Raw genomic sequence first — 27,091 nt, 5'->3', positions numbered from 1 at the left:
AGAATAGTGGCGGTTTCAGGCCTGATACCAGCTGGTTAGAAGGATCCCACTCAGCCTGCACGGTCTCTTGCTGAGCCCAGTGGATGGCGAGAGATTGAGGGGACTTAAAAAAAAAAAAAAAACCCCCGCTTTTGTTTTTTAAATCTCTTTTCTGCTGCCTGGCAGCACTGAGGGCGAAGGGGTACGAGAACCATTACCCCTCCCTTCTGCAAGGGTCCAGAGCCAGACATCGCAACAAAAGTCCATGGGATAGAGCTTGGTACAGCAGAGGGAATTTTAGCTCTGAGCTTGATCAGGGTAAGGATCATAGGCCTAACGCCTGGAGTTGTGGCAGTCCATGAACTCAACCACAGTAAAAGCAGGCTAAGGCTTACTCCAGGGAGTCAATCCTACCAGGACTCACAGCACCAGCCCTGACCTAGACTGCAGGTACAGAAAAACTGGAGAACTGTAGAGTGCCCTAACTCTTATACCAAATGTCATCACTAGACTAGTTCAGTTTCTCTACCTCCAGTTGCTGGTAGGAGAGGGTTGAAACCAACTTTTGTGGACTAGTTGAACAGGGATGAAAATGAATGTGTACTTAAGTTTGTTAAAAATATAGTGTTACTCTGGTTTTAGATTTTTTTTTTTTAGCACAATATAGCATATCAGTATTTAGCATCTAAAGCAGTAAGCTAAATCTAACATGCTAAAATTAGCACACATGTTATCTGAACACTTGATTACATCAGGGTCAGTGATATCAGATGCCCTTTAAATATCCATGCTAAATAATAAACTCCCTCCTAAGAACCACATTAAAAGCTACTCTATAGGATGCTAATATTCAGACAAGTCTGCATAAGAATAAGGAAGTATCTCTTCCTCCTCCTCCCCCCCCCCCCCCCCCCCCCCACCGAGAGTGGCAATTTTACTTGAAATCTGAGCTCAAGATATTCCAGTTCAAGACTTATTTCTCTACCTAAATTGGCTTAAAATTTTGTTGTACTCATAAAACGACTTACTCGAGTTTACAAAGAACATCAGTAGGAGAAGCAGGAGAAGTCTTGGCGTCCCTAACTTACAACCTACTTAGCTGCTACTCCTTGTGGTTGAAACAGCATTGCTACCAGTGATCTACTTAGCAATGCTGCAGTGATGTGGTGTACTATTTTGTGCTTGTGTATATAACAAAGGGGGAAGAAATCTCTGATAAAATATGAAGTTAAAGAAGTGACAAATGATACCATGCATATATGCACCCAAATGTTTTATAGTTTTACTAATAAACCCATTTTAAAACAAGAGGATGCTGCTGCTCTGTAGATTATAGCATAACCAGAAAAAAAGGAAGACAATAATCTAAGTTTTTATATTACAGCAATTTTTCCTTAATGCCTTGGGTCATTCATTCATTCCATGTCAAGTGGTCTGGTGGTCCCTGCGCGACCATCACGGATTTCGATGAAATTTTCTGTGAACATTCATACATGACCCCAGTGAACATTGGTAAAGTTTTACATTAGCCGATGCAATACTTGCTGAGATATAGTAATCTGTTTGACCCCATACTGCAGCCTTCTATGGTATGACTCCGAGATTGCAACTTTGAGACACTGTATCTCCGGCAATATTTTGGTCAAGCAGGGCACTTCTCTGAAATCAGACCACTTGACATGGAATGACCCCTGTACAAAAATGACATGACATGTCATTATCATCTGTGATTTAATTGTTGGGTTAAATACAGGAGGAATCCAAGACAAGCTTTCTTCAACTGAACAGGTACAGTTTTGGTAGTTGCTAGCTGAGTTCTTCTAGAAAAAATCATCCCAAGAACTATGCCAGTAGAATAATAAAGGGAAAGCATAGGGTTGATGCAAGTGAAATGGACATGTTTTTAAAGCTAAGGGCACAATTCATTGTGTAGTTTATTCTGTTTTCAATCTTGCAGGAAACAGAATTAACTCAAGTCTTATACACACTTTGCTATCTGCAAACGTCAAAGCTTAGATCAAATAAATTTTCAGAGCAGGCACATTAAAAATAAATAAATAAATAAACCCTTCTCCAAATACTTTGCCAAAGGGAGCCATTAAATATCCAGATGCTTGCTGTTTTCTTGCTAATGAAACGAAGGCTTGGAGCTGCATGAATATGGAACAAGAGTAGAACATCAACATAGGAAAACGCTTGAGCACAGTTCATCTACTACTCAAGGCACATAAAATTCTCCAAGTATCTGCAAAACAGCAGAATTGTTAATTTCAAAACAGCAGGAATTGCTCAGTGCACTGCCAGCTGGAGTTTGCCATTTATCTCAGAGATCTCCTCCACAGATCAGCTTGCAATATTTTCAGAAGCCTGCAAGAGATAGACATAATAAAAACTACTGAAAATAAATCCTCTGTACCCAAAGATAAGCTACTGTATCAACATTTTTAGTGCTCTCTTTGCTTAGTATACATTAAGGATGTAGTTCTATGATTCATTCATACATGGGGCCCTGTTTACTAAGCAGCCTTATAGGCACATTAATGTTTTTTTAACGCGCATTAACCATGTACGTGCCTACAATATCCCTATAGGCGCCTACACGGTTAGCACGCGTGAAGTGTAGGTGTGCTAAAAACACACCTTAGTAAACAGGGCCCTTGGTATTAATAAAATATTTTACACAAACTAAACATTTTTTTGCTTTTACTTTTCCAAATTCAGAAACATTTTTGAACTTGTATTAAAAATGTATCTAAATTGTTACTTATGAATGACGATACACTGATCCTCCATACTAAAACAGTGGCTCCCAAATTTTTTTCTCCTGAAGTCAAATCACTCAGGTTTTTAGGATATCCACAATGAAATGTGAATGAGATATAGCTATTTATGACTGAGGCAGTGCATGCACTTCTCTCATATACAAATTTCTTGTGGATATGCAGAAATTTAACTGCTTGGGGATTCCTAAAGACAGGCAACCAGTAATAGCACAGGTGAAGCCGTGCTAAGAACACCCATGACAAAGCTTTTGACAGTAAAAAAAAAAAAAAAAAAAAAAAAACTATGGGATATAAACACATTCTTTCCTAAGAAACCTTAATTAAAATTAAATCTAGAAACACGTTACGAAAGTACATGGTTTCTTATTAAATAGTGTTTCCCAGTATGCCATAACATACTGTTGCACCATCAATCCTGATCAGATATACCATGAAAATGTCACTCTCACTCATTTATTTGTATTTATTTTCTGCTCTACCGTTGAGACTAGAATTTCTGCTCTTTTAGCAATATGGGACTCCACTGTTAACTTTTAAACAAAGGAGTTTCTTTGAGTATAGACTTAGACTTTTAAAGATATAGCAGGTTATAAATAAAGTTTATTATATAGTCACAAATACCTTTCTAGTTAAAGGACGCGTCCTGGAGTACAGGAATTAATAAACAACATGCAGGAAATGGATGGTCAGGCCTCACTGTGGGCACACATACTGTACACAACAGCACTTGGTCTTCTTCCCTTGAGTCACTATTTTTGATCTTGTCTCCAGGCTGAGACAGATGCAAAGCATACACCAAAACATCATATGCAATAGTGTTAAGAGCTGCTACAGTGGAAGAGACCTTGTAACTACAAGCAGCAGTAACTAAGCAAGCCAGTTTTCCACACCATACAGATTTCTGCTTTCTCCAATATGTCTAGTATTAAAAGTTCTGCTCGCAACAAAGAATCAAGAATGAGAGTACAGCTTCCCAAACTTGTTGTGAAGACACCACAGTCAGCTTTTCAGCATATCTGAAATGAATATGCATGAGGAAATCTGTACATAGCGAGTCTCTAACATATGCATATTTATCTCAGACTCTCTCTATATTACTGCATTTATGTGCTTATTACAAAAATAACATGTTCCACCCCCCCTCCCCCCCAAAAAAGTAGAAAATAATCAGATTGGTTGTGGGATCCCCAGGAGCGGAGACAGCAGCAGAAAAACAGGTGGTGGCCCATAAGATAACTCTATGCAAAGCAGCAGACCACCAACATATGAGAGTGGAGAGGTACTGAGGAGCTGCAGGGTGAATGCACTTATAGGTCAATAAGAGGAGTTTGAACTGTATGCGGAAACGGATAGGAAGCCAGTGAAGTGACTTGAGGAGAGGGCTAATATGAGCATAACGACCCTGGCGGAATATTAGTCGTGCAGCAGAATTTTGAACAGATTGAAGAGGAGAGAGATGTCTAAGTGGGAGACCTGTGAGAAGCAAGTTGCAATAGTCTAAGCAAGAGGTGATAAGAGCGTGGATGAGGGTTCTGGTAGTGTGCTCAGAAAGGAAAGGGCGAATTTTGCTGATATTATAGAGAAAGAAACGACAGGTTTTAGCAGTCTGTTGAATATGTGCAGAGAAGGAGAGGGAGGAGTCGAAGATGACCACAAGGTTACGAGCTGATGAGACAGGAAGAATGAGAGTGTTATCCACAGAAATAGAGAATGGGGGAGGAGGAGAGGTTGGTTTAGGGGGAAAGATAAGAAGCTCAGTCTTGGTCATGTTTAGTTTCAGATGGCGCTGAGACATCCAGGCAGCAATGTCAGACAGGCTGGTACCAGGGCTGTGCAGTCAGTACACCAAGCCTTTGATTCAGACTCCTCCATTTTTCTACTGTCCAACTGACTCCTAATATGGCTTTAAGATCCAGGAATAAAGTATAAAATGATAAATATGGGAAAATTAGGTTCTTACCTTGGTAATTTTCTTTCCTTTAGTCATAGCAGATGAAGCCATTACTTATGGGTTGCGTCCATCAACCAGCAGGGGGAGATAGAGAGCACTCAACTTTTCACAGTGCCTCATGGCCAGCCAGCTCCACTGCAGTATTTGAAGCTTCCAAAGCAGTATGGCAAACCGCAATGGGAATAACATGAACTTTCCTCACAGCGAACGATGGCCCCTTAACAAGGGCATGAACTCAAAAGGAGGGGATACACGCAACCTCCTGGAGGGAATAAACTCATCCTCCAAAACAAACTGGAAGGAATGGACTCATCCTCCTATAAGTGAACATGAATCCTGAAGACTGTTTTCCAACTTTCTCCCAAGGAAGGAACTTCAGGAAGCAAGAACAGAACCTGAAACAGATTCACAGCATACAGACAATGGGGAGGGCTCATGGCTTCATCTGCTATGACTAAAGGAAAGAAAATTACCAAGGTAAGAACCTAATTTTCCCTTCCTTGTCATCAAGCAGATGAAGCCATTACGTATGGGATGTAACAAAGCAATCCCTATATAGGGTGGGAACAGGTCACACCACGCGCTAGCACTTGTGCTCCAAAACGTGCATCCCTCCTAGCAGCCACCTCCAGCCTGTAATGTCGGGCAAAAGAGAGCTTAGAAGCTCATGTTGCTGCACTGCATATCTCTTGACGAGAGAGTGCTCCAGTTTCAGCCCAAGAGGAAGAAATCGCTCTGGTAGAATGCGCCTTAAAGGCTACAGGCGGAGAACAGCCGGCAAGCAGATAAGCTGAAAAGATAGTTTCTTTGAGCCAGCAGGCAATAGTGGCTTTAGACACCGGAGACCCTCTGCGAGGATCTGATAGCAAAAGAAACAGATGATCATAGATCCTGAAAGAGATAGTAACTCGCAGATACTGCAGCAGAGTCCTGCGCACATCCAACCGGTGCAACTGCCCAAAAGATTCTGGAAACTCCTTATCAAAGGAGGGCAAGAAAACAGGCTGGTTTAGGTGAAACGCTGAAACCACCTTAGGCATGAAGGAAGGCACTGTCCGAACCGTGACCCCGGACTCTGAGAATTGCAGAAATGGGTCTCTACAGGACAGCGCCTGGAGCTCTGACACCCGTCTCGCCTAAGTAATGGCCACCAGAAAAAATGGCCTTTAGTGTCAAATCTTTCTCCGATGCTTGCTGAAGCGGCTCAAAAGGAGAAGCCTGCAGGGCCTTCAAAACTAGCCCCAGGTTCCAAGCTGGACAGGGTGCTCGCACAGAAGGCTGGAGCCGAAGCACCCCACTAAGAAACCGTGCCACATCTGGATGAGCAGCTAAAGACACGCCTTCAACCTTACCACGAAGGGAGGCCAACGCTGCCACTTGCACCCGCAGGGAATTATAGGCCAAGCCTTTTTGTACATCATCCTGCAAAAAGTCCAGAATTGGCGAGACAGGAGCCCGCATGGGTGTGATCGCTTTTGAAGCACACCAAGACTCAAATTGGTGCCAAATCCTGGCATAAGCCACGGAAGTGGAACGCTTGCGGGCCTGCAGGAGAGTGGAAATGACTGTTTGAATAGCCTTTGTCCCTCAATTGCGCCCTCTCAATCGCCATGCCATAAGACCAAAGCGGCAGGCATCCTCCATGGCTACCGGGCCCTGTGACAACAGGTTCGGTACCAGAGGTAAAGGAAGGGGAGCCTCCACTAGCATCTGTCGGAGGTCCGCCTACCAAGGCCTCCTGGGCCAATCCGGGGCGATGAGGACCACATCTCCTGGGTGCAGCCGAATCCGCAGGAGCACACGCCGTATCAAGGGCCACGGAGGGAACACATATAGTAGGCCCGGAGGCCAGGGCTGAGTCAAGGCATCCAACCCTGCCGAGCGAGGATCTCTCTGTCTGCTGAAGAAGCATGGGACTTTGGCATCTGAACTTGTCGCCATAAGATCCATCACGGGCTTGCCCCATTTGGCACATATCTGCAGAAATACTTCGTCTGCTAGTTCCCATTCTGCTGGATCGATCTGATGCCTGCTTAGATAATCTGCTTGCACGTTGCTCTGACCTGCAATGTGAGCTGCCGACAGAAACTGAAGATGCAGCTTGGCCCAGTGGCAAATCTGTTCGGCCTGCGCGGCCAGTGCTCTGCACTGAGTGCCGCCTTGTCGATTTATGTAGGCCACTGCTGTTGTGTTGTCCGACATCACTCTGACAGCCAATCCTTCCAAGGTCACTTGAAAGGCCAGAAGCGCCTGAAACACTGCTTTCAACTCCAGGCGGTTGATGGACCACTCCGACTCCTTGGGTGTCCATAAACCCTGGGCATGCTTCCCCTTGCAATGTGCGCCCCAGCCCTTCAGGCTGGCATCTGTCACTACTAGACACCAATCGGGGAGAGCCAGCGGCATTCCTCGCCGCAGCATGCTGTCTGAGAGCCACCACTCCATGCTCAGTCGGGCCGCAGGGAGCCAAGAGAGTCTGCATTGGTAATCCTGAGATACTGGAGACCATCTTTGAAGTAGGAAATACTGTAGAGGTCTCAGGTGCGCTCTCGCCCAGGGCACCACTTCCAATGTGGCTGTCATCGATCCCAGCAGCTGGACAATGTCCCAAGCTCGTGGGCGGGGCATCCTCAGGAGCAGACTGACCCGATTCTGAAGCTTGCACCGCCTTAGCTTGGGTAGGTATACATAGCCCGAGTCTGTGTCGAATCTGGCCCCCAAATATTCTAGAGATTGCGAGGGGGTCACGTGACGTTTGGCCATATTGACCACCCAGCCTAGAGATTGAAGTACTGAGACCACTCTGGCTGTAGCTTGATAGCTCTCCGTTACAGAGTCTGCTCTGATGAGCCAGTCGTCTAGGTACGGGTGAACCCTGATACCTTCGCCTGAGCAAAGCAGCTACTACCAACATTACCTTCGAAAAGGTTCGGGGAGCTGTGGCGAGGCCCGGAACTGGAAATGTTTTCCCAACACCGCAAACCTCAGAAACGTCTGGTGCGGGGGCCAAATTGGTATGTGCAAGTAAGCTTCTTTCAGGTCTAGAGACGTGAGAAACTCTCCTGGCTGTACCGCAGCAATGACGGAGCGCAGGGTTTCCATGTGGAAATGCCGCACTCTCAGGGACTTGTTTAATTCTTTTAAGTCCAGAATAGGGCGAAAAGACCCACCTTTTCGCGGCACCACAAAGTAGATGGAGTATCGGTCGAAGCCGTGTTCGGCGGGAGGTACTGGGGACACGGCCCCTAACTGAATCAGACCTTGCAAAGTCTCCTCTACCGCCGCCCGTTTGGCAGCAGAACCGCATCGGGACTCCACAAACACGTCTCTTACTGGGGCGTTGAATTCTATTCTGTAGCCATCTCTGATCAGGTCCAGAATCCACTGATCTGAGGAAATATTGGCCCACTCCTCGGCAAAGAGGGATAGACGTCCCCCGATGACAGGAAGCGAGGAGGGGGCCGGCGCACCATCACTGAGAGGGTTGCCCCTGAACTCCAGGCCTAGAGCCGGTGGCTGCGGAATGCTTGTCCGAGCGAAAGGAGTTCTTCTGCTGAAAAACGGGCACGAGAAGTGAACCCAGCAGAACGCCCTGGGCGGTACCTTCTAGCTTCACGGAAGCGAGGTCTATAAGAGGAGTGGACCGCCTGGCCCTTGGAGGAAGGCCTCGGCCTATCTTCGGGCAAGCGCTGGGGTTTAGGATCTCCCAGGCCTTTTAAATTTTTTTTTTCAACTCCTCACCAAATAGGAGAACGCCTTGAAAGGGCAACTTCACCAACCTTTGCTTAGAGGCCATGTCCGCTGCCCAATGTTGTAGCCAAATAAGACGGCAAGCCGCCACTGCTCGGGCCAGCTCTTACACCTGTACAGCGTGATCTACAGAGCCCCGCTGCTGATTTGCGCTTGCCACACTGGGAACAGCGCTTTACATTCTCCGCAGCCATCGCCGAAAACGGCGGGAAAATTCAAAATGGCGGTTTTGCGCCAAAAGCGCCACGATCGCGGGCCCACCCCGGAGGAGTTAGAAAACACTCTTACCTCACCGGACCGGAGTATCACAGCTCCAGTCCCATAGAAGAATCAAAGGAAAACCTCTGTTCCAACTTTTTTTTTTTTTTTTTTTAAACGCTGTGAGGAAAGCAGAGGTAATAAGAACTCCGGAGGCTCAGATGAGTGGGAAAGGCAGGGAAAGGTGAACCAATGTGCCTGCATCCACTGAGTGGGAAAGGACAGGGAAAAGCAAGCTAATATGTCCACATCCACAGGGGCATGGGTAAGGCACGGAAAGGGCTAACCTATGTGCCTTCAAAGTGAAGCTGCTATAGCCTCTACACCCCGGCTAACAACTGGCAAGCCAGGAACCACCCCCAGGCAGATTTTTGATGGAGCTCGAAGAAGCTGCAGCCACCCTGCTTGGGGAGATAGAGAATACTGAAGAGGCAGTGGAGCTGGCTGGCCATGAGACACTGTGAAAAGTTGAGTGCTCTCTATCTCCCCCTGCTGGTTGATGGACACAACCCATATGTAATGGCTTCATCTGCTTGATGACAAGGAAACAATATTTTATTTATTGTTTTGAAGCTGGAGTCTGTACATTTTTAAAAACATTTTTTTTTTAGACTCTTGACTCCACAGCATTGCTTGGGACTGACATAAGTAGGCTTTAGTGGTGGAGGGGAAAGAAAAAAACCCCAACCACACATCAAGACTTATGACTGCAATACAAATATACAGATTTCTCCCTACACCAATATTTTATATGGTTCTGTACTCACATAGTTACAAATATAAGCCATATGAAGCATTTCACGTGAATATTGTTCGTAAGTTTGTCATCTTGATGCACATCTAAACAATTTGAGCTGTACCACTTACTACCCAACATCTTACTCGTTACCATTTTAAAACATGGTTCTCAGTTTTTAAGTTCACTCAGAATCTTGGTCTACAATTTAGATAATCTGTAAAAGAGGTATCTAATATTGTATTTTCCTGCTTAACCATTTGAAACAAGCCTGAACTTTCAAAATGACCCTTACCTTTAAAGCCTCAGTAGCCTTCCGAAGTTCTTTAATAACAGATGATAAAGCTTCTGGATTGATTCCTTGTTCACATAGTCGCACACAAATAGATAATGTCTCCATATCCAGACCAGTGTTCAATAACTTTGAAATTTCAAGCAGAACTTAAAAAACAAACAAACATATATTATTAACCACTTATTCAGCAATAGTTTTATTCTACTTAACATACACAAAAAATCAGTAAAAAACAGGGTTTAAAAAAAACTCCATGTATCTTGCGCAGAATTCACCCAAGAAATAATACACACAACAGAGTAGCCCTCTATAACAAATCACTTAGCCACCCGCCTAGGTTACACCATGGCCACTTAGAGGCTCTATCGCTTGTGCACTACACTACCACCCTCCTCACACCGACTGGGTCACAACCGCCTCTGGGCGAGTCTCCTGCTCTCCCCTGTGATTTCCAGGTTACTAGGACCACACTCCCAGTGGTCCCACAGTTCCCAGAAAGCACTCACAAACTCAACACACAAACCACCAGGATTCTTTATCAGTCCAGACAGACAGCAATAAGCAATTAAAAATATATTAAACAATGAACAAAAAATATGTAATCTGCAAACACTAACAGGTAACTGAAATATGGATCAATTATAAAACACTAACTAAGGTAAAATTATGTATAATCATACCTGATAATTTTCTTTCCATTAATCATAGCTGATCAATCCATAGACTGGTGGGTTGTGTCCATCTACCAGCAGGTGGAGATAGAGAGCAAACTTTTGCCTCCCTATATGTGGTCATGTGCTGCCGGAAACTCCTCAGTATGTCGATATCAAAGCTCCATCCGCAGGACTCAGCACTTAGAGAATTACACCCACGAAGGGACACTCTGCCCAGCTCACCACCGCCGAAACGGGGGAGGGGAATTAACCCAGCTCATCCCCACACAAGTGGGGGAGGGGAATCCGTCCAGCTCATCCCCGCGGAGCGGGGGAGGGACACCACACCCGCCGATGCGGGGGGATCTGGCTTATCCTGCAACCGCAACCGCGGGAGGAGCTGACTGACCCTAACACCGCCGAAGCGGGAAGGGTACAAAGCTGCCCTACAGCCGCACGAAGCGGGAGGGAGTGCCGGCAGAATTTTAAGTCTCAATCCAGCCCCGTAAAACGGAGGGGAGAGGAATGCAGCAGCTCACTGTAACACAAACTCGTCTTAACTCTTGAAGAATCCAAGTGAAAAAACTTGAACACGAAGTCTTTCTGAAGTAACTGAAGACTAAACTTGAACCTGAAATGCAACCAGAATAAAAACAGTACAGATATCTGGGAGGGGCTATGGATTGATCAGCTATGATTAATGGAAAGAAAATTATCAGGTATGATTATACATAATTTTACCTTCCATATCATCAAGCTGATCAATCCATAGACTGGTGGGATGTACCGAAGCAGTACTCACCCAGGGCGGGACATTGAAATCCCTGACCTCAACACTGAAGCTCCAAACCGGGCCTCCGCCCGTGCAGCCACAGTCAAACGGTAATGCTTGGAGAATGTATGAGCCGAAGCCCAAGTTGCCGCCTTGCATATCTCTTCCAAGGAGACGGATCCGGCCTCTGCCATCGAGGCCGCCTGAGCTCTTGTGGAGTGAGCCTTCAGCTGGATAGGCGGCACCTTCCCCGCGGCCACATAAGCCGCTGCAATGGCTTCCTTGACCCATCTTGCCACTGTAGGCTTAGCAGCCTGCAGACCCTTACGAGGACCTGCACACAGGACAAACAGATGATCTGACTTCCGGAAATCATTGGTCACTTCCAAGTATCTGATGATGACTCGTCTCACATCCAGATATTTAAGAGCAGAGTACTCCTCTGGGTAGTCCTCCCTACGAAAGGAAGGGAGACAGAGCTGCTGATTCACATGGAATCGAGAAACAATCTTGGGCAGGAAGGAAGGCACTGTGCGAATAGTCACTCCTGCCTCAGTGAACCGCAGAAAAGGCTCTCGACAAGAGAGCGCCTGGAGCTCGGAAACTCTTCTGGCTGAAGTGATAGCCACCAAAAAGACTGCTTTCAACGTCAGGTCTTTCAGAGATGCCCTCGACAAGGGTTCAAAAGGCGGCTTCTGCAATGCTCTTAGCACCAGGTTGAGATTCCACGCAGGCACCACTGAGTGCAGAGGAGGGCGCAGGTGATTAACTCCCTTGAGAAAGCGCACCACATCTGGCTGCGAAGCCAGGGAAACACCCTTCAGGCGGCCCCTGAAGCAAGCCAGAGCCGCTACCTGGACTTTAAGGGAACTGAGCGACAGGCCTTTCTCTAGACCTTCTTGCAGGAACGCCAACACTGAAGAAATTGGAGCAGTGAAGGGAGAAAGAGAGCCTGCTTCACACCACGCTGCAAAGATACGCCAAACCCTGGCGTAAGCAGTAGAAGTAGAGCGCTTCCTCGCTCTCAGCATAGTGGCGATGACCTTGTCTGAGAAGCCCTTCTTCCTCAGACGCTGCCGCTCAATATCCAGGCCGTAAGACCAAAGGGGGAGGGATCCTCCATCACCACGGGACCCTGATGTAACAGGCCCTGCTCCACTGGCAGTCGCAGAGGATCGTCGACTGAGAGCCTGATCAAGTCCGCATACCAGGGACGTCTGGGCCAATCCGGACCCACCAGGATTACCCTGCCGGGATGCTTTGCCACCCGGTCTAGCACCCTGCCCAACATGGGCCAGGGCGGGAACACATAGAGAAGCTCTTGTGTCGGCCACTGTTGGAGAAGAGCATCTACTCCCAGGGATCGAGGGTCCCGTCCTCTGCTGAAGAAGCGCGACACTTGGCAATTGGCCGATGACGCCATCAGATCTAGGCTCGGCTGGCCCCAGCGCTTCGTGATGTCCAAGAACGCCTGAGCAGATAGCTGCCACTCTCCGGGCTCCAAGGTATGGCGACTGAGAAAGTCCGCCTTGACATTCATGACTCCGGCAATGTGGGCCGCTGAAAGCTGCTCCAGGTTCGCTTCCGCCCACTGGCAAAGATTCATAGCCTCCTTGGCTAGAGGGGCGCTCTTGGTACCTCCCTGGCGGTTGACATAGGCCACAGCCGTGGCATTGTCCGACAGAACCCGTACTGGTTTCAACGCCAGTACCGGGATGAACTCCAAAAGCGCCAACCGAATGGCTCTGAGTTCCAGGAGGTTGATAGACCACTTTGCCTCTGCAGGAGACCAGAGTCCCTGCGCTGTCCTTCCCAAGCAGTGGGCTCCCCAGCCCGACAAGGAAGCGTCCGTCGTGACGACAATCCACTCTGGGGTCACCAGAGGCATTCCTGCAGACAACTTGTCCATCTGCGTCCACCAGCTCAGCGCCTTGCGCACTGCTGGGCCCAAGGGAAGGCGCACAGCATAATCCTCCGACACCGGAGTCCAGCGCTGCAGCAGAGAGTGTTGAAGTGGTCTCATATGAGCCCTGGCCCAGGGCACTACTTCCATCGTGGCCGTCATAGAGCCCAACAGCTGCACATAGTCCCAAGCCCGAAGAGGAGAGGCTACTAGGAACTGGTTCACCTGAGCCTGAAGCTTGACAATCCGATTGTCTGGCAGGAACACTCTGCCCACTTGGGTGTCGAATCGAACTCCCAGATACTCCAGGGACTGAGTGGAGCGCAGCTGGCTTTTCTCCCAGTTGATGATCCATCCCAGGGAGCTCAAAAGAGTAACCACCCGGTTCACAGCTTTGCCGCACTCTGCATAAGAGGGGGCTCGGATCAACCAGTCGTCCAGATAAGGATGGACTTGTACTCCTTCCTTCCTCAGGAAGGCCGCGATGACCACCATTACTTTGGAGAAGGTCCGCGGAGCAGTAGCCAACCCGAACGGGAGGGCTCTGAACTGGAAGTGTCGGCCCAGTACTGCAAAACGCAGGAAGCGTTGATGAGGAGGCCAGATGGGAATATGCAAGTACGCTTCCTTGATGTCCAAGGATGCCAGGTACTCCCCTGCCTTCACTGCCGCTATAACAGAGCGGAGAGTCTCCATGCGAAAGTGCCGAACTTTCAAGGCCCGATTGACCCCCTTGAGGTCGAGGATAGGCCGGACAGAACCTCCTTTCTTTGGTACCACAAAGTAAATGGAGTAACGTCCCTTGCCAAGCTGATTTTCTGGCACCGGAACGACCGCCCCCAGGCGGATGAGATTGTCCAAGGTCTGCTGCACTGCCACAGCTTTGACCGGAGACTTGCAGGGAGAGAGTACAAACCCGTCTCTTAAGGGTCGGCAGAACTCTAGCTTGTAGCCGTCTCTGATGACTTCCAGCACCCAAGCGTCTGAAGTTATTGTGGTCCACTCGCCCAGAAACGAGGACAGCCGTCCTCCAATCTGCACTGGGGCGTGGACCAAGACCCCGTCATTGGGTACGAGACCCTGGGGGAGGACCGGAGGGAGCACCTCCGGGACGGCGGTCTCTGCGAAAGGAACGCTGCTTGGGGGAGAAGGTCCTCTTAAAGGAAGAGGAGGCAGAAGAGCCCGACCTGCCCGGGCGGTACCGACGGGCTTCCTGAAACCGTCCTCTGGAGGTACCGGGGCGAGCACTAGCTCGAGCCCTGACCTCTGGTAACTTCTTGCCCTTAGACGTGCCGAGATCGGTCACGATTTTGTCCAGCTCGACCCCAAAGAGCAGCTTGCCTTTAAAAGGCAATCTAGCCAGGCGGGATTTAGAGGCGTGGTCAGCAGACCAATGCTTCAGCCAAAGCCACCGCCGCGCAGAGATTGTCTGAGCCATGCCTTTAGCTGAGGCTCTCAAGACATCATACAGCAAGTCTGCCAAATAGGCCAAGCCCGATTCCAGGGCCGGCCAATCATCCCTCAAGGAAGAATCCGAGGGGGAAGCCCGCCGCACCATAGTCAGGCACGCCCTGGCCACATAGGAACCGCAAACTGAGGCCTGCAAATTTAAAGCAGTAGCCTCGTAGGACGACCTTAAGGCCGCCTCCAATCTTCTGTCTTGGGCGTCCTTTAGGGCCGTGCCACCTTCCACCGGCAACGCCGTTTTCTTAGTCACCGCAGTGATTAAAGAATCCACGGTAGGCCACAGATAGGCCTCACGTTCACTCACAGCCAAAGGATAGAGGCGGGACATAGCCCTAGCCACTTTAAGGCTCGCTTCTGGGACATCCCATTGAGCCGAAATTAAGGTGTGCATAGCATCATGCACGTGGAAGGTTCTAGGCGGGTGCTTCGTCCCCAGCATAATGGCAGAGCCAACAGGGGCTGAGGGAGAGACGTCCTCCGGAGAGGAAATCTTCAAAGTGTCCATGGCCTGTAGCAACAGGTTGGGCAAATCCTCTGGGCTAAAAAGCCGCGCTGCAGAGGGGTCATCCGCTCCAACCGAACGGGGATCCGTCTCCTCCAAGGAATCCGCAAAGGACCGTTGGGAAACCTCAGACACGCTGCCCTCATCTACATCGGAGGAGACAAATTCCTCCAAGGCCTGGGAATCAACCCGAGGGCGTTTGCCTCTGGGAACCTCAACCTCTTTACCAGACGAGGGAGCAGGGGCAGCGTTGTGCATGAGGAAGGCCTGATGCAGCAGCAAAACAAACTCGGGGGAGAAACCCCCCAGACTGTGCACTTCCGCCGCCTGGGCAACAGCCCTAGACGCACCCTCAACCGGCGCTCGCAAGAGCGGGGGAGAGACATGCTGCGCATCCAAGATGGCGTCCGGCGCGACACTCCGCGAAGGAGCCGCGCGGGAAGAACGGCTCTTAACTTTAGCCGCTTTTGTGCCGTCGCCCAAATTAAGGGCGTTCATGGCATTAATGTCTCCAACCTCAAGGGCGGCCCAAGAAGAAGCCGTCCAAGCCGCGTGGCCGGCCAAGATGGCGGAGGCGAGGAGCGGGGGATGGGCGTTTATGGCGGGAAAAACCGCCACGCCGGAGGAAGGACCGGGACATACATCGGTCACAAAACTGTCACCCAACAAGGGCGAATCAGGCTTGAAGACCCCCGCATCCCCTCTAGAAGCGCCCCAGCGATCCGGGGAGCGACCCTTTGCGCCCTCGCCCTCCGACGCCATATGCCACGAGGAGAAGAATCGGGGAACCCCCTGCCCGCTATAAAAAGGTAAAAATTACCTGCTGTCCGCTCCGAGCTGTAACGACCTGGTGTCCCAGTGAGTAGCTGCAATAGACGCTTAAATAAACGTCGAAATAAACGCCTTTAAGGACGTTCAAAATTTTTTTTTTTTTTTTTAACGGAGCCAGCGGGAGGGGGGAGAAAAGGAGGGACCTGGCACCACCAGGTTTGCACTTGCTCAAAAGAGCCCTCAACCCCAGGCACTCAACAAAACCTAAAAATTAGGCTTGGAGGCCTAGCCAGAGCTGCTGCTGTGTGTGACCACCACCTGCTGAGATAGAGAACATACTGAGGAGTTTCCGGCAGCACATGACCACATATAGGGAGGCAAAAGTTTGCTTTCTATCTCCACCTGCTGGTAGATGGACACAACCCACCAGTCTATGGATTGATCAGCTTGATGATATGGAAACGTGTGTTACTAAAAGGTACCTTGGGAGATTATGACATATAGTAGCTCACCAGTTATCAAATATATAACTGTTTTTTTACAGAGCTTCAGCAAACAGCTTTTTCTCTCACTTCTCCTGGGCTGAAACTGAAGAAACAGCCAGCAACTGCTGGGGAATTTCAAACTCCAGGTCAATCAGAGCCCAGAACAACAACGTAAAGAAAAAAAGCTGGTTACAACACAACAGACATTTCCTTTATCTGTGTTAACTAAAGAAGGGTACGGTCAGTTAATTGTAATGGCTTAAAACATAACATGCACCACCTGCTGACTAAACTAGAGAAATGCACTTCCAAGACATAAGGCAAGAAAATATCCAATACATTTTACAGGCTTAAACACAATGTTTCTTCACACCCTCTCACATAACGTGTAACTTTTAAACATGATGATTAAGTGAAAGCCATTTTAGTAAGGGTACTATTTACACATGTGGGCAGGCCATTTTATAAGGGGAATACATTTGAACATAGCAAAGATACCTGAAGCAAATATTCTCTGAGGACAGCAGGCTTATAATCCGCACAAGTGGAGTATTCCTAGCATCTAGGCTCACTCAAAACAATAAACAGTGGTCAATTGGGACTCACAACGGTGAGGACATAACAGATTAACCTAAAACTATAAACAAACTGAGTGCTGCCTGGAAAAGAACAAAACGGGCCGGGGGGTGGAGTTGGATTCTATACCTCAAACAGATTCTTCAACACTGACTGCCCAAACTGACTGAAGCATCGGGGGTATCCTGCTCAAGGCAGTAAAGAGATGTGAATGTGTGTACTGAAGACCACATCACAGTTTTGCAAATCTCTTCAATGCAGGCTGACTTTAGGTGAGCCACCAACGCCGCCATGGCTCTGACATTATGAGCTGTGACATGACCCTCCAGAGTCGGCCCAGCTTCGGCATAAGCGAAGGAAATGCACGTTTACTGATGGCGACTCCCCTCCTGTTGGGATCAAAAGCAACAAGCAACTAGGCAGACTGTCTAAAGGGCTTTGTCTGCTCCATGTAAAAGGCCAATACTCTCTTGCAGTCCAAGGTGTGCAAGCTGCTTTCGCCAGGGTGGGCATGAGGACAGGAAAAATAATGTTGGGAAGGCAATTGACTGGTTCTGATGGAACTCTGACACCACCTTCAGCTGGAACTTTGGGTGCGTGCGGAGGACTACTCTGTTGTGATGAAACTTAGTATAAATGTGCATCCACTACTAAGGACTGAAGCTAACTGACCCTATGAGCAGAAGTAACAGCCACCAAGAAAACAACCTTCAAGGTCAAGTACTTCAGATGGCAGAAATTCAGTGGCTCAAAAAGGAGCTTTCATCTGGTGGGAATGACGTTGAGATCCCATGACACTGGTGGAGGTTTGACAAGAGCAAACCTCTCATGAAGCGAACAACTAAAGGCTGTCCAGAGATAGGCTTACCTTCTACACGCTGATAAGCACTAATTGCACTGAAGTGAACCCTTACAGAGTTGGTCTTGAGACCCGACTCTGATAAGTGTAGAAGGTATTCAAGCAGGGTCTGTGTGGAACAAGAAAGCAAGGCCATAGATCCCCTGTCACACCAGATGGCAAACCTCTTCCATTTAAAAGAACAACACCTCTTAGTGGAATCTTTCCTGGAGGCCAGCAAGAATCGGAAGACACCCTCCGAAAGACCCAAGAAAGCAAATTCTAGGCTCTCAACATCCAGGCCCCTCGTTTTGAGTGATTGGGTCGGAAAACACTCCAAGCTCCACGGCTCTTTGGAGGACAACTCCAGAAGAGGAGGGAACCAAATCTGATGTGGCCAGTACGACGCAATTAGGATCATGGTTCTGTAGTCTCGCTTGATCAGATAGAAGAGATATCTAGCATACCTGCAGCAGTGAAAAACTGCCCTTTAGTGACAGTCACAGCCAAAAGATAAAAATAAAAATAAAAATGAGCAGTGGAAATTCAACGTTAGAAAGCACCTGTAGCACAATATAGTGCTTGTAAGCAGTAGAAGCACCCTAAGAGAAAACAAGGCTGAAAGATTAAGCAATAGCAGTGTTGCCACAATAGCTGTGAAGTCAAAATTGTTTATACTATCTGCAGCAATGAAAGTCAGATAGGAAGTTCTCTTCAAGAGTGCCTTAGCAACTGCGCAGAATATAAACTGTTAGATTGCAGGAGTAGATTTAAATCGGCCTGTTTGATGCTCCGGGCGGCTAGAAGGACACCATTTTTTTTCCAGTAGTTGAATACAAGGCGAAAGAGGTTCTCTTCAGAGTGTCTCAGCAGCCGCACAACGCACAAATTATTAGATCACAGGAGTAGATTTAAATCGGGCTGTTTGCCATTTTGATCCGCAAACTGCATACTCAAGGAGAATGCAGTGGTTAATTGTGGCAGCCGAGAGGAGTAGTGTAGAGGGAACACACCTGCCGCATTATCCTCAGGTGAGAGGTCTCAGCTCCGAGCTGCCATTCTTCTATAGTAGGTCATGCAGCTGCGAATAGGGTTGCAGTCTTTAACCCCCAACAGCAGCCCACATTTCACAGTTCATCTATGTTCAATGTACCCGCAGCCTGAGGATGTGCTGTGGTGCCGACTCCTCGACTGGGCATCACCGAGTGTGGTGGGAGTGAGACTACACGTCTTTCTGGGCTGGAGTGTGCAATGGTGTGCCAATGCTTGACTGTACTGCTGATCCATGTTTGCCTGCTATGGTTTGCCAATGCTGGACTGTTCTGTCGAACTGTGTGGTTTAGTCAGTCTGCGGGATGAAGATCTTTCAATACTTATTTTGCTCCTAAGTTCCTCTGGACAGGATTCAGCATCATTCACTGTCCGATTCGTTATCGGGTGGTTCCGAATCAGTTGTTTGTTGTTGTCCAAGGTTGTTTTATTTTCCTCATTTTGTCCATTCAGGTTGTGGAGCTAACTGAGCCCTGGTCCTCCTAGTCGGCGGCCATCTTATGTTCATGACTTCCAGATATCTAATGAGGACTCTTATGTACAACAAGAAGCTTCAAGGAAGAACACCGAGGCCTGAGCCTCTTCATCTGCTGCAAAGGATAGAAACTCCATAGATTGATGATACCATTTTCAGAAGAAAAGGAAGGAATCTTGTGCAGGGAGATCCCCGCCTCCGCAAAGCACAGAAAGGAATTCCAAGAGAGCCTGAAGTTTCAAAAACCCTACATGCAGACTGACAGCCACCAAGAACGCTGCCTTTAGCGTCAGACTTTAAGGAAACCTTCCTGTGTGGATCAAAAAAAGGAGGCTTCTGAAGAGTCCAAAGGACTAAATTAAAGTTCCACTTAAGTGGTCTGTTCCCAGGAAGAATCAAATATCAGGACAAGCCGCAAGAGACATCTTCCGTAGTTAGCCTCTGAAACAGGCCAAAGCTGCAACCTGAACTTTTTGAGAATACATCACCAATCCTTTCTGAAGTCCTGCCTAGAGAAACACTAGGATGTGCATGATCTAAGTAGAAAAGGAAGAAATCCCACTCCTAACGCCAGCCCTCAAATGTGCTCCACACCACTGCATATGCCATGGAGTAGAGGGTTTTCAAGCCTGAAGCAAGGTGGCAATGACAGATCAGAATAACCTTTTCGTCGTAACCGAGCCCTATCAATGGCCAAGCCATAAGAACAAAGGGCCATGAATCCTCCTTGAGCACCGGACCTTGCTTCAGCAGGCCAAGTACCTGCAAAAGACAGAGGATCCCTGCCCAGCAGTTGAATCAGGTCCACAGCCTTTGCAGCTATAAGAATTATTCAACCCTGGTGCAATTTGATCCTTTTAACATGCAGCGGACCATGGGCCAAGGAAGGAAGACAATAGATATTTCCAGCTAGAGGTGCAGTAAAGCATCGATCCCAGTTCTTTCCAACTGCTGAAGAACTTGGGCACTTTGGCATTCTATTTTGTCTCCATCCAGTCCAGAAGTGTAGAACCCAATCGGTCCACTATCAGCTGAAAACCCAGGACAGATAGTTCCCATTCTCCTAGGTCCAAGGTGTGCCTGCTGAGAAAGTACGATTCACATTCAAAGAAAAAGTGATGTGAGCTGCTGACAAAGATTTTTTTTCTCTGCCCAACTCATGAGGGAGACCACCACCTCCACCACCATCGGACAGCTGCAGGTCCTGCCTTACTTATGTATACAAATCACTGCTGTTACATTGCAGGAAATAACTCGGACCAAGGCCCCTGCCATAAACCTGTTCAAACCATCCTAATACCAGACAATGAAACTCAAGCCAGAACTGGACAAGGCCTAACTCTGTATACTCGACTACCAAGGTCTACTCTACCACGAAAGAACTCTAACTCAATACCACTTTATTCCTCATTCCGAATCTGAACTCTTTATAACTGCTTAATCTACTATGTCAATCATGATCCTTAATGCAATACCACTTGTATCTCTCACTCCGGAAATGGCGACCCCATGACGGAACAATGTAAGCCACATTGAGCCTGCAAATAGGTGGGAAAATGTGGGATACAAATACAATAAATAAAGGGAGAAAAGTTTCGCAAAGCATTTCACACTGCCCTGAGTTCCAAGTGATTTGTTGACTGCGGACCCCTGATTCCATCCAGGAGCCCTGTGCCAGATGGAACTTGTAACGAACTCCCCAACCACAGCTGCTGTGTAGAAAGGGAAACTTAGGCTCTTACCTTGGTAATTTTCTTTCCTTTAGTCACAGCAGATGAATCCATTAACTGATGGGTTGTATCCGCCTACCAGCAGGTGGAGATAGAGAACACTGAAAAACCATAGTGCCTCTTGGACGGCTAGCCCCAACTGACTTCAGTATTTGAGATTTCCAAAGCAGAGTAAATCATAAAGGTATAAGAACATAAAACTTTCCTCACAGCGACCAATCGCCCCAGAACAGGAGCATCAGAGGGACGATCTCAACCTCCTGTAGTAGAACATCAGGTAGAAATTCTGATAACTGTTTTCCAACTTCTCCCAATGAGAATTATATCTGCATGAAAGGGAGGGATCATGGATTCATCTGCTTTGACTAAAGGAAAGAAAATTACCAAGGTAAGAACCTAATTTTCCCTTCCTTGTCATCATCAGCAGATGAATCCATTAACTGATGGGATGTACAAAAGCAATCCCTACTTAGGGTGGGAACAGGCCACACCACGAGCCAAGAGCTCCAAAAACAGCGTCCTGCTTCACTGCAACATCCAGCCTGTAAAGCCGGGCAAAAGAGAGCTGAGAAGCCCAAGTAGCCGCACTACAGATCTCTTGAAGAGAGAGTGCACCCGTTTCAGCCCACGAGGAAATGGCTCTCGTGGAATGCGCCTTAAACGCTTCAGGTGGAGACCGACCTGAAAGCAGATACGCAGCAAAAATGACTTCCTTGAGCCAACGGGCTATAGTGGCCTTTGACGCCGGGCCTCCACGCCGAGGACCTGACAACAAGACAAAAAGATGATCAGAAGTCCTGAAGTCATTTGACATCTGTAGATACTGCAACAGCGCCCTGCAGACATCCAGAAGATGTAACTGCCCACAGGAGTCCGGGAACTCTTCCCTAGAAAAGGAAAGAAGAAAAATGGGCTTGTTCAGGTGAAACATTGAAACCACCTTAGGCAGGAAGGAAGGCACTCTACGTACCGTTACTCCAAACTCAGAGAATTGCAGAAAAGGGTCCCGACAGGACAGTGCCTGCAGCTCAGACACGCATCTAGCCGATGTCATGGCCACCAAAAAGACTGTCTTGAGAGTCACATCCTTTTCAGAAGCTCGCTTAAGCGGCTCGAAGGGCGAACACTGAAGAGCCTTCAACACCAAACCCCAGGTTCCAGGCCGGACAGGCCAATCGGACAGGAGGACGGAGCCTAAGCCCCCCTCTGAGAAATCGGGCAACGTCTGGATGAGCAGCAAGGGACAAGCCAGCGACTTTTCATCGATAGCATGATAATGCTGCCACTTGCACCCGCAGGGAATTGTAAGCCCTCCTGCAAAAAGTCCAGCACTGTCGAGACTGTAGCCCGCGTGGGTGTGATTGCCTTTGAAACACCCCACGCCTCAAATTTGCGCCAGATCTGAGCATAAGCTGCGGAGGTGGACCGCTTGCGGGCCTGCAAGAGAGTGGTGATGATCTTGTTGCTGTGTGAGGGCTTTGTACTTCATTTCAATCGGAGGAACATATGACAAATATTTTGGAAAGCATCAGCCTTTTCAAATTAGTCTGTTAAGCCTCCTTTGTCATTGGTGTGACCCCTGACGCAGGTGCGGTTGCACCGAAACACAGCTCGTGTGGGGTCTTTCTTCAATCAAAGTTCACTATTAAAGGATTTTTTAAATGAAAGAACTGTGTTCCCTTTTGTTTTTAAAGGCCCTTTGTGTTGTGTTTTTTTCTGTACTTAGTTCCCTCTCTTTGTTACATTATAGAAAAACTTCTTCTGCCAGGTCCCATTCCGCTGGGTCGATTTGATGCACGTTGCTCTGACCTGCTATGTGAGCTACCGACAGAAGCTGTAGGTGTAGTTTGGCCCAGTGGCAAATCTGGGCAGCCTCCGCGGCCAGGGCCCTGTACTGAGTGCCTCCCTGACGATTTATGTATGCCACCACTGTAGTGTTGTCTGACAGAACCCGGACAGCAAGCCCCTTCAGAATCTTTTGAAAAGGCCATAAGAGCCTGGAATATCACTCAGTTCCAAGTGATTGATGAACCACCCCGCTTCCATGGGTGTCCACAGACCCTGAGCATAGCTTCCCTGGAAATGCGCTCCCCAGCCTAGCAGGCATCTGTTATCACCAGGCACCAAGAAGGAAGTGCAAGAGGCATTCCTTGGCGCAGCATCCTGTCCGAGAGCCACCACTCCATACTGAGCCGGGCCGCAGGGAGCAATGTTAGTCTGCGTTGATATTCCTGGGACATCGGAGACCATTGTTGAAGCTGGGCAATCTACAGAAGCCTAATATGCACCTTCACCCAAGGCACCACCTCCAAGGTGGCAGTTATTGACCATAGCAGTTGGACAAAGTTACAAGCTCGCGGGCGAGCCACCCGCAAGAGCAGACTGACCTGATTCTGAAGCTTGCACCGCCTTTGGTCGGGTAGAAAGACAAACCCCGATGCCTTGTCGAACCGGATCCCCAAATACTTGAGAGACAGAGGGGGTCAGGGACTTTTGGATTGACCACCCAGCCTAGCGCCTGCAGTTGCCGAATCTGCTTGGATGAGCCAGTCGTTGAGATAAGGGTGAACTCGGATACCCTCTCGCCTGAGACAGGCAGCTACGACCACAATTACCTTGGAAAAGGTACGGGGAGCTGTGGCTAGGCCGAAAGGCAAGGCCTGAAACTGGAAATGCTTTCCCAAAACCGCAAAGCGGAGGAACCGCTGGTGTGGAGGCCAGATAGGAATGTGCAAGCTTCTTTTAGGTCCAGAGACGTGAGAAACTCTCCTGGCTGCACCACCGCAATGAAGGAGCACAGGGTTTCCATGTGAAAATGCCATACTCTGAGCCTCGTTTACTCTTCTTAAGTCAAGGATCGGTCTGAAAGACCCACCTTTTCGAGGCACAACAAAATAAATGGAATAGCAGCCGTAGCCACGTTCGGCAGGAGGCACCAGGATCACCGCTCTGAGGTGCAGCAAGACTTGTAAGGTCTCCTCTACTGCCGCCCGTTTTACGGTGGTGCCGCATTGGGACTTCACAAAAACGTCTTTCACCGAGGCACCGAATTCCAGTCTGTAACCTTCTCTGATCAGGTCCAGGACCCACTGATCTGAGGAAATCTTGGTCCACTCCTCTAGAAAGAGGGAAAGACGTCCTCCTATTGCAGGCAAGGAGTGGACCAGTGTCCCATCATTGTGGAAGATGCCCCTGAACTCCTGGCCTTGAACTGGCCCCCGCAGAAAGTTTGTCCGAGCGAAAGGAGTTCCTCTGCTGAAAACGGGCACGTTGAGAAAACCCAGCAGAGCGCCCCGGGCGATACCTGCGAGCTACACGGAAGCGAGGTCTGGAAGAGGAGGGAAACACAGAACCCTTGGAAGAAGGCCTCAGCCTATCCTCAGGTAACCGCTGGGGTTTAGATTCCCCCAGGTCTTTCACAATCTTCTCCAAATAACAGGAGGCCCCGAAAGGGTAGCCTCACCAGCCTTTGCTTAGAAGCCATGTCAGCCGCCTAATGCCGCAGCCAAAGAAGGCGGTGGGCGGACACCGCCAGACATCTATTTAGCTGAAGCTCTAACCAGATCATAAATGGCGTCAGTCAAAAATGACAGGGCCGACTCCATCCGCGGGGCAACCTCAGAAAGGGGGCCCGCACCATCGGTGGGCTGTTCCACCGCCTGCTGTAGCCAGGAAAGACATGCCCAGGCTGCATAGAAACTGCAAATAGATACCCTCAAGGCAAGGCCCGCAATTTCAAAGGACCGCTTCAGCGCGGACTCCAGCTGCCGGTCCTGCATGTCTTTCAAAGCGACCCCTCCCTCTACTGGGAGAGGTCTTTTTTGTCACCGCCATGACCAATGCATCCACTTTAGGCATCACCAAAGGGGCCAAGTGCTCCTCAGCAGATGGTAAAGCTGACCCATAGCCCTGGCCACTTTCAAAGACCATTGAGCAGAAATAAGCTCTTGGATGGAGTCATGCACCGGAAAGGCCCGAGTAGGCTTCTTAGTACTCACCATCCTAAGATTAAGAGAGGAGGCTTTGCCTTCAGCAGGATCATCAATTGAGAGGGCCTGCAAGGCATCAGTAATGAGAGCTGGCAGCTCGTCGCCGTGGAAAATCCGGACCGCACTGGGATCATCCAAATCCAGTGGCAAACAGTCACCCTCCTCTAGATCATCTGTCCCTGACGGCCTGCGCCACTTTCAGACGGGGAATTTATCCGTCTATGTTTAGCGTGTTACCAACACTCGGGGGGGGGGGGGGGGGGGGGGGAGGAAATAACCTCTGAAGTCATCCCCGGGGCATCAACACCCAGAGGGAAGCCAGGATGCAACACAGTGTCAGACACCTGCGGCAGAGCTCTTTTCAGCATGAAAGCCTTATGCATTAAAAGCACAAACTCAGGGGAGAAAACTCACCCTGACCCTCCACCTCCGAATTAGGAGAAACGGATGTAGGAGCTCCTCTGGCAACCTCTAAACGAGGTGTCCCCCTGCACTCAGACTCCTCCGCAACCGCGAGGGTCGAGGCATGCAGTGCTTCCAAAATGGCGCCCGCAGCCAGCTCATCAAGTGGGAAGAAACATCGCTCGCCATGCTCATACTAGTGTGAGTGTCTAAGGAGCACATTTTACACAGCCCCGCTGCTGATATGCATTTACCACAACGGGAGCAGCGCTGAACTCCTTCAGCAGCCACCGCCCAATAGGACGGGAATATAGCAATAAAATGGCAGCTGCGCGCCAAAACTTACCCCAATTGGAATGGCGTCCGCGGGACCTCCCCTGAGGAGCTGGGCACCACTCTCACCTCAGGGGACCAAGTCAACAAGCTCCGGTCAAGCTGCACAGAACCAGAATCACTGGGAAAAGCCTCAGAACAGCCACACAGTAAAAGCGCACTTTTTTTTTTTTTTTTTTTAGCACTGTGAGAAAAGTTGGAGGCAGGCAGCAACAGAGGAACAGAGGCGGGGGGGGGGGGGGGGGGGGGAATGGGTAAGGCAGGAAAAGGGCGAACCTATATGCCTTTAAAGTGGGCACCACCAGCCACAACACCCCTGCTCAACTGGCAAAGCACAGGAACCACCCCAGGCAGTCTGAAATCCAGGAGCTGATCAAGCTACGTCCACACCTGCTGGGAGATAGAGAAATACTGAAGGCAGTAGTTGGGGCTAACAAACAGTCCAAGAGACACTATGGTTTTCCAGTGTTCTCTATCTCCACCTGCTGGTAGGCGCCGGCGGATACAACCCATCAGTTAACGGATTCACCTGCTGCTGATGACAAGGAATGTACTGTAGTTTATGCCCAGCATGACCAGGTCTAAAGATCTGGATAAAAACAGATGGTTCAAGTAAGTTTCTGCGATGTCAGCAGCCTGGCCAGTTGCAGGCAAGCGTATTACTGTTCCAACAGCGTTCCATTAGTAGCGCACTCACCCTAGGCAACTTATAGCTAAAGCACTCTCCACACGTCAACCCGATTTTTCCAGAAATAGGTCCCATGACTGCTGATGGCCCCAATCAATGCAGCCCGTTCCTAACTTTTATTGACGAAATAGTGACATCCCAATATAAGAAAGACAAGGCGCGCGAGCCCCCTGTACAGCAGCATCACCAACAGTAACCAACCGTCCTCTTACGTCACTAGCGCAATCTACAGCAGCATCAACAGTAAGCAACCGTCCTCTTACGTCACTAGCGCAATCTACAGCAGCTTCAGCAAACAGTAGACCAGAATACGTACTTGCGGAAAAAGATTTATCCTCCGGAAACTTTCAACTCACTGCAACATCTGCAAAGCACAGCGACTCCCCTCCAATTTTAGCAAAAAAAAAATGATGAACCCAATTCCACAGAAGGCGACAAACACAACAACCCGGCGCGTTCGAAGAAAACAGCTATACAGCTAGAACTGGGGATACCATAGATTACTACACATCTAATACCCTGGCTAAAAGGTACTCACCATCCATGGTGTCCCTAACAGCACTCAAATTTGCAGCGCTAGCCATATTTATATGTCACCACCAAAATGGACTGGGAAACGTTGGGAAGAAAAATCAGAGGTGCCGGAAGTACGTCACTGAGCAAGAAGATTTTCATCAATTCTTAAACGTAACGTTTCCTCTTCAC

The 27,091-nt window shown here is 48.7% G+C and overlaps 1 protein-coding gene across 1 annotated transcript; it reads right to left on the bottom strand.

Annotated features, from left to right (window-relative positions):
- Positions 1-1,693: 1,693 nt before the first annotated feature.
- MZT1 (mitotic spindle organizing protein 1) lies at positions 1,694-27,091 on the bottom strand. The gene is made up of 3 exons (XM_030200573.1): positions 26,925-27,091; positions 9,753-9,898; positions 1,694-2,346 (listed from the first exon to the last, which is right to left on the bottom strand). Exons 1-3 carry the CDS (start codon positions 26,968-26,970, stop codon positions 2,323-2,325), a joined length of 216 nt encoding a protein of 71 aa, XP_030056433.1. The 5' UTR covers positions 26,971-27,091; the 3' UTR covers positions 1,694-2,322.

The sequence above is a fragment of the Microcaecilia unicolor genome, chromosome 4 (genome assembly GCF_901765095.1).
Source record: "Microcaecilia unicolor chromosome 4, aMicUni1.1, whole genome shotgun sequence".
NCBI lineage: Eukaryota > Metazoa > Chordata > Amphibia > Gymnophiona > Siphonopidae > Microcaecilia > Microcaecilia unicolor.
Note: the sequence above shows the minus strand (reverse complement) of the source record. Positions and strands in the feature narration are given on the sequence as shown.